Source organism: Nematolebias whitei, chromosome 24 (genome assembly GCF_014905685.2).
Source record: "Nematolebias whitei isolate Nwh7 chromosome 24, NemWhi1, whole genome shotgun sequence".
Taxonomy (NCBI): domain Eukaryota; kingdom Metazoa; phylum Chordata; class Actinopteri; order Cyprinodontiformes; family Rivulidae; genus Nematolebias; species Nematolebias whitei.
This window is the reverse complement of record NC_056521.1, coordinates 695,904-704,376: the sequence shown is the minus strand read 5'-3', so window position 1 is coordinate 704,376 and position 8,473 is coordinate 695,904. Positions and strand designations below refer to the sequence as shown.

The following is an 8,473-nucleotide window of genomic DNA, read 5'->3' as shown; positions in this document are numbered from 1 at the left end:
ATGTATGTATGTATGTATGTATGTATGTATGTATGTATGTATGTATGTATGTATGAATGTATGCATGTATGCATGTATACATGCATGTATGTATGTATGTATGCATGTATGTAATGCATGTATGTATGTATGTATCTATGTATGTATATACCTACCTACCTTAATTTTACCATGCAAAGCTCATTTAGATCACAGATCTTTTTGTAAGGCAGCCTATCACACATTCTTTCTTAGTTGTGTTATTTATTTATTTTTAAAATAAGGCAGCTTCCATCAGCCCTTTCAGTGCCTAACTGCTGATGTTGTTTCTCACCTCCAAACTTTGCTTGATACAAGTTCCACAGGGTTCCTCTGAGACCTTCCAGCCTATTGGCCCCCTGGTGCCAGGGACAGGGGGCACCCATCCAGTTGTCTCCTGGATGGGTTAGAGTCTTACAGTTCTTCATTTGTCCAACATTGCTTGCTTCTGACTTTGTGTGAGGGGGAAAAAAACAATTCACCCAAAGGAAACCTGTGCCCACAAGATTTTTTCATGATGTTTAGATACTTTCAAGCTTAAATAAAACATTCATCTAAAATAAAATGTTGCTTTTCTTCACAATAATGGTATATTTGTTTATTCCTCACATAAATATTTTAACCTTGTAGGTGATATTAACAGAATTTCTATGGTTTGATTCCAGGCTGAGAATATTCCAAGTCCAGTTGTCACAACAACCGCCAACTCTGCTGGTCCCAAGATCAACCCCACGTCTAGGTGGTCCAAAATAAAGATCGTCACAAAGCAGGCCGGAGACGAGTGCATCACGGCCATTGAGATTGTCCCACCGGTGGAGGGAGCTGAGAGGCGCTCAATCCCCATCAGCCGCCCGAGGACCGTGGCCAGGAAGTTCGCCAGTATCGCCAGAAGTCAGGTGAAAAGGAAACGACAGATGGCTGCGAGAGAGAAGAAGGTTGGTAAAAACACTGAATAATACTCTCCAACAGGTGTTCTGGTTCTGGTAAACCCAGCTGGTCGAAGCAGATGGCTGCTTTTCCTGAGGTGTTCTGGTCCACCTGTGTGCAGGTGTTCTGTTCCACTCCTCATGATCAAACTGCTCCAGCTGTCTTAGTTCTCAAGGTTACTTGTCCAGATGTTTCAGCTCCTTCTCCAAATGTTCAACAGGATTTAGATCAGGGCTCAGTAGACTACCTCAGAACAGTCCAGTGTTTTGTTCTGATCCAGTCTTGGTGTTGTTAGCTGTGTGTTTTGGGTGTTCATCCTGTTAGAAGATCTATTTTATTATTTATTAACCTTTATTTAACCAGGTAAATCCCATTGAGATCACAGATCTCTTGTTCAAGGGAGGCCTGGGCCTGAAGGCAGACTAACATGCATGTTTTTGGTCTGTGGAAGGAAACTGGAGTACCTGGAGAAAACCCACACAAGCACGAGAAGAACATGCAAACTCCACACAGTAAGACCCCAGGTCTAACCAGGGATTGAACCCAGGACCTTCTTGCTATTAGGCAACAGTGCTAACCACTGGGCCATTGTGCTGCCAAACGACTGAGACCAAGCTGTCTGACTCTTGGCAGAACATTTGTCTCAAGAATACCTTGATAATCTTGAGATTTTATTGGACCCTGCACAGATTCAGGACCCCCTATTCAGATGCAGCAAAGCAGGACCAGAACAGACCCGAGCCTCCTTCATGTTTCTCTGTAGGTCCATGGTTCTGTTTTGTTGTTTCAGTTTTGGTTCTGGACACAACGATGATGGACTTGTTGTCAAAAAAGTTTTGTCCAGCTTTGTCTCATCTGTCCAGAGGACACTGACCCAGATGCTTTGAGGTTTCTCAAGATGCAATTTGAGAAATTCCAGACTGTATCTTGGTGTCCTCCTCGTTTGTCATGAAGTCCACTTTTTCTCAAATAGTGATAGATGGTGTGATCTGACACTAATGACCTTTGACCTCAGAGGTCACCTCTAATCTCTTGAAATTGCTCTGAACTCTTGGGTTATCATCTGTATTATCTGTCTCTTCAGTCTGTCATCAGTTGTTCCCTTGTGGACATGTCCTTGGACGTTGTCTCCAGTCCTGTGGACTTGAACATTCTGAATTATCTGTGCATATGTAGACAGAGGAACATCAAGCTGATGGATATGGTCTGATAGTCTTTACCTTCAACATGATGTCAGTGTCTTTTTGAGCTCCTGAGACAACTCTTTCCTTCCTGTGGTCCATGTTCACTGTTACACACTATGATTGCAACACTTGCTCTTCTCAAGGGCAGACGTCTCCTCCTCTCCCTCTCTGCTTTGCTTTTGCTCTGTCTGTCTGTGAAACTGCTTTAGAGCCTCTCTTCTACAAATCTTCCGAATCATAACTATGGACTTGGATTTAGTCAGTTGGTCCCTCAACACAATTGATAACATTTCTTTTAAGAGAAGACAGGCTTTAGGCGAGCCGATTTGCCCTGCTGGCATGCACGCAGCTGGATATATCATTGACTTTGAAGACTTGATGACGTGTCTATCTCTGCTCTCATCTGTGGATTTTAAGGACACATTTATATTTGGATTTATGATAACTGGTTCTTGCTTTTTGGATTCGGCTGGTGCCTGGTCTATCAACAATCAAGGAAGTCATGGGCAGCAAATCTGGACCTGGTCAGGCTGTCTGCCTTATATGATGGCTTGGTTCGTGCCTTGAGCACCCAGACTCTTGGCAGACTGGATCAGATCTCGAAGATTATCCACAGGCACATTCCATTGGTATGGTCATTTAATTTGGACATTTCAGAACTGAGTGGACCAACACAGACTCAAGGTAGCTGTCATTAAAGTTCTGCCTGTCCCCAAAACAATTGTGTTTATCTGAATTCAGCTCCCTGACTGGCCTTGACAGGCCATCTTATCTCAACCCCCCTGGAAGTTTTGTAAACTTGATGCTCTACCCCTCCCCTCCTATTGAGGAATTTCCATGGACTTTTCAGAGGGGCCCAGCTGAAAAAACATTCTATCATCATTCTATCATGTCCTGCACTTGAGGAATCTCCTCTCTGAACTATCATAAAACATGTCTTCACGGGAGGAAAAGTGGAACTTCTTAGAATGTGAGTTGGAGGCTTCTAAATGAGGTATAGGCTCGTAAAAATATTCTGTTTGTCTCACTGTCCTCTGGCTTTAGTGCCTAGTGCAAGAGGAGTGAGTGGACAATGTATGAAGCTGTAAATGTTGTGGGGTTAGAGGAGCACACCCCACTGAAATTAAGAAGAAATGGTAAATGATAAATGGACTGTACTTATATAGCACCTTTCTAGCTTATCAAGATATGCAAAGTGCTTTACATTACAATCTGTGCCCTCATTTACCCATTTATACAGAACTCCACTTTATCTATACAAAGAATAATCAGTGCTTTAGATCACATTTATACAACTATGGGACACACATCAAAGACAACGAGGGGTTCATTTTCTTGCCCAGGGACACTTTGGCATGTGACTGCTGGTGGAATCGAACATCCAACTCTCCTATTGGAGGACAACTACTTTAATCACTCAGCCACAGCTGCCCCCTTTGATCAGACATGTTAGGATGATTAAATTAATCTACTCACCAAAAAGCCCCCCATCCCACACCATGCTAGCTTGTAGTCTGTCCATGTTGCTCATTAGAATGAGTGAATCATGTGTTGAACCAGGCCACCTCCCCACAATGTTGGTTCACATTGTGGGAAGGTGGACTGGTACAGGTTGTTTTTGCACATTACATTTAATTTGAACATTTTTTGAATGAAAATGCTTCCTGTTAACATAGACATATTCATCCTTTGATGATGCTTTTATAGCAATGTGTGTGCAGTCTATAGCTCCAACTACATTAAGAAACCCAGTTGTCGCTGCAAAATGCTCTTTAAGATAGACCTGTTGAACTGCAATGTAGGAATTTAATGTTTGCCTGTTCAGCTGCATTGTGGTAATTTGATATACCTGGTTGACATACAGATAATTCCATCTCACTTAGCTAGCATGGCTTGGCTCAGGGTGGACTGGCACAGTCCAATCGGTCTGCCAGCTCCCTCTGGAACTCAGAGTCTCTCCTGGATAACTGAACTTCTCACCTTATCTCTAAGGGAGAGTCCGCTACCCTGTGGAGAAAACATTTTAACCACCTGTGTCCACAATCTCATTCTTTCTGTCACTACCCAGAGTTTATGACTATAGGTGAAGGTAGGAACGTAGATAGACCGGTAAACAGAGAGCTTTGCCTTACAACTCAGCTCTCTCTTCACCACAACAGATCAGTACAGAGTCTGCAATACTGTAGATGCTGCACCAATCAGTCTATCAATCTCATGCTCCATTCTTCCCTCACTCATGAACAAAACCCCAAGATACTTGAAGTCCTCCACTTGAGGCAGAACATCATCCTTGACCTCAAGAGAGCAATCCACCCTTTTCCAGTTGAGGACCATGGCCTCAGATTTGGAATTGCTGATTCTCATCCCAACTGCTTCACAGTCGGCTGCGAACCGCTCCAGTGAGAGCTGAAGATCACAGCATGATGACACCAACAGGACTACATCATCTGCAAAGAGCAGAGATGGAATCCTGAGGCCACCAAACCGGAAACCCTCCACTTGCTGCCTGCACTGAGAAATTCTGCCCATAAAAGTTATGAACAGAATTGGCGACAACGGGAAGCCCTGGCAGATTTGAACTCCCACCCTGAAAGGGTTCGACTTACTACCGGCAATGTGAACCAAACTCTTGCACTGCTTGTATAGGGACTGGACAGCCCATAGAAACGGGCCCCCAATCCCATACTCACGGAGCACCCCCCACAGTGTACCCCAAGGAACATGGTCAAATGCCTTCTCCAAGTCTACAAAACACACGTAGACTGAATGGGCAAACTCCCATGACCCTTTGAGGACCTTAGAGAAGGTAAAGAGCTGGTTTGACCAATGATCAGACTCGCTTTTCCAGTACCCCTGAATAGACCTTACCAGGGGGGCTAAGGAGAGTGATGCCCCTATAATTGCAGCACATTCTCTGGCCCCCCTTTTTGAAGAGGGGAACCACCAACCCAGTCTGCCAATCCAATGGCACTGCCCCTGATGCCCACATGACTTTGCAAAGGTGTGTCAACCAAGACAGCCCCACAATATCCAGAGCCTTAAGGAAATCAGGGTGAATCTCATCCACTCCTGGAACCCTGCTGCCTCGGAGCTTTTTAACTACCTCGGCGACCTCAACCACAGTTATGGATGGATCAACCCCAAAGTCCCCCAACTCTGCTTCCTCCATGGAAGACATGCTGGTGGGATTGAGAAGGTCTGAGAAGTATTCCTTCCACCTCCCAACAACATCACTGGTTGAGGTCAACATCACCCCACCTTCACTGAACACAGTGTTAGTAAAGTGCTGCATTCCCCTCCTCAGCTGCCTGATGGTTTGCCAGAATCTCCTCAGAGGTGACTGAGAGTCTCTATCCAAGGTCTCACCAAACTTCTCCCACATCCGAGCTTTTGCCTCAGCAACATCCAAGGCTGTGAATTGCTTGGCCCTTCGGTACTCCTCAGCTGCCTCTGGAGTCTGGGGCTGCACACATTTCCATAGTCATTTCATTCTTGATACATCTGAAGTTATGCATGAAAAGGGGCATACGCTATATGTCTGTGCATACTCACCATGTGTACATGAGGCCCCAGAACTGGTGCTGGACCTGGTTCTTACCTGGTTCCTTCAATAAAAGTAGAACCAGTTTGGTTTTCCAGAGCCATAACGTCAGCTCAATACATCCCATTAAACGTCTGTTCCAGTAAGGACGAGGTTCTCCCTGTGCTCTGTTCATATCGTCAGTAGATGATCAAAGTGCAGAGATACACTTTTATCTCCACAGATCTGAGGCTGTGTGTCTGACTAACATCACTCTGTTTTACTGTATACATAAACTGTTTTAACTGTCAGAGTTAGGAAATGCTGTGCTGAATGACTTTTCTTATCTCTGATTGTTTTTGTAAATGCTGCAGTGAACAGAGCTTACAAACCAGCAGCACCTAGAAACAGCAGGTGGTGGTATTAAAAGAGCTGAAATGTTTATAAATGGAGCTTCAAACGTTTATCAGGTCATATGAAGGCAGCTCTGACTCTATGTTAACGCCAATCTTAAAAACAGCACAACACATTAGTCGACAAAAAATAGACTTTACTCATCCAGCCTTCAAAATAACTTTCAGCGTAGGAGATTGGAGTAGTTTCCAACATCAACACATAGATGTTCTGTGAGGTGAAAATGTTGGTGAACACAGGACCACACCCAGACTACCCTCCAGAATCGGGTCTGGCAAACAGAGAGCATCCAAGGTTACCCTGTAGAACCAAGCGAGTCTGCAGAGTTCGGTCCGTGCAGCCGGACCAAGGATCTTGTTAGCAGCATTAGCAGGTCTAGTTAGCAAGTTCTATCAGCAGCTTGATGGTAATAATGACTGCAGCAGCTGCCCTCACAGACTGCCCTCCAGAACCGGGTCCGGCAGACTGAGAACATCCAAGGTTTTCCTGCGGTCCATAGAGTTTGGTCCATGCAGGCAGATGGAGGATCATGGAGACAGCCACCATGACAAGTCTGAGCTAGAGGCTGGAAGGACTGAACCACGATGGCAGGATGGCAAGGCAGCGATACAGAAAACTCCGCAAGTGTGTCGCAGTAAAAAAAAAAGTTAAAACAAAAGCATTACCCTCCTCCATTACCGGCCCTCTTCCTTGTTGACAGTCTTGTCAAACTGGTTGAAAACAAGTTAACAGACTGACAGAAAAATATATGGCGTGGATTATTTATCATAACTCTGGTTTTAATAGGCTGATCACTAGTTTAAAAACTGTTTGTAGTTTATAGTCTGTACTTTTGAAACAAATCAAAATCCAGTCAGTCAGATGCTGCGGCTTTCATGCTAGAGTGACTGAAATCGGTCATGTGACTATCACGTGCCAGCATGTTGATTTGTCCGGGGGGGGGTGGATCATCCAGGCACCCAAAGACTCGAGCGTACATCAGTCCACGGAGGTCTGCGCATACTGGATTAGACTCGAAGCGGACGCCCGCAAGGCATGTCTGCGCAAAGATCAGTTTTTACGTGTACTCGGTGTCACAATAAACTGCCCAGCGACGGACTGTTTTGAATGCAACACCAATGTATTACTGTAAGTTCCTCTTCTTCATCCCTGGTCTGGTTTAATTGCTCTTTCTTTTGTTTTGTTGCCAAGAGGCAAGCGATCTCTTCTTCCTTGTCCGTTGACGCCATGACTGAAATTGTGAGAAATTAAGAAATTTGTCACGAGAGAATAAAAATCAGGCCCGGCATGACTGCGGGAGGGTCTGGAGATTTCCTGGTGGGCCGGTCTGATGGGTGGGCTGCAGGGCCAGCGCTTCCTGTTTTTTTTTTTACAACACTTGCACTTGCTGCCAGCTCTTGTTTTTTTTTTTGCGACCTGTCAATCAATCCAGTAGGCACGTCAGCAAATGACCAATTGGCGAACTCAATGTGTCCCGAAGGTAAACGCCCCTTGCCTGCGGAGCTGGGCTGCAGCCGGTCAGGGTGTATGCTCGAGCATGAAGTCTCAACCTTCTGCCGACAGTGCGCGCAGTTTCCACGTGACTCAGTCCACCCGAGTCTGGGAGCATTCAGAGTAGGCGGCAAAATTGCTGCCTACCGCCTGTTATTGAGAAGATAGCTCATCTGCAGACTGATCCAGATATCGTTATCAACATCAACTATTGTGATGTCATTGTATTGCATCAATACCAGCATGATGGGTTTGATTCATTCATTTCAGTATGATGCTCCGGTTCCACAAGTCCAATGAAAGGAGACGTGTTCAGTCAACAAGCGAAGCTATAAAACTGGAAATGTCACTCCCTTTGAAAACGCAGTGCTATCTTGTTGTTGAATGAATTTGTTGGAAGCTGCTGAACAAGCTAAAGCTTATTAGAAATACACATATAGCTGAAGAGAGAAAGAAGAAGCATGAAGGAGCACTATAGAGCTGAAATGCTGAAATTATCAAAAGAATGTAGATAAGCTGTGATCAGCAGAAAGAAGCTAAAAGTAATAGGTACATGCTGTAATTAGCAAATATATATATATGTGTGTGTGTGTGTATATGTATGAAAGGAATGTAAAACACCTAAATGGGCAGAAAAGAAACTAAAAGGAACACAAAAACCTGAAATTAGAAGAAAAAAACTTAACAGACCACAAAACAAGTCAAAGTCAAGTCAAAGTCACTTTATTGTCAAAAGCTGCAATATGTACAGGACATACACAGGATTGAAAATACATTCCTCTCAGACCCCGGTGCAACAAAACCATTTAACATTACAACATTTAATAAACATAAGCATAAAATGAAATTATAAAAGCATGATAATGTCTTAAATTGTACTATGATGGTATAATATATATATATATATATATATATATAT

The 8,473-nt window shown here is 44.1% G+C and overlaps 1 protein-coding gene across 1 annotated transcript in view; it reads left to right on the top strand.

Moving 5' to 3' along the window:
- The window catches only part of chrm4a (cholinergic receptor, muscarinic 4a), a 91,063-nt gene that overhangs the window by 77,818 nt on the left and 4,772 nt on the right, over positions 1-8,473 (top strand). Inside the window, exon 6 of the mRNA XM_037696859.1 lies at positions 684-953. Within this exon, the coding sequence (XP_037552787.1) occupies positions 684-953 (270 nt within the window). The remainder of the gene's footprint in view (positions 1-683; positions 954-8,473) is intronic.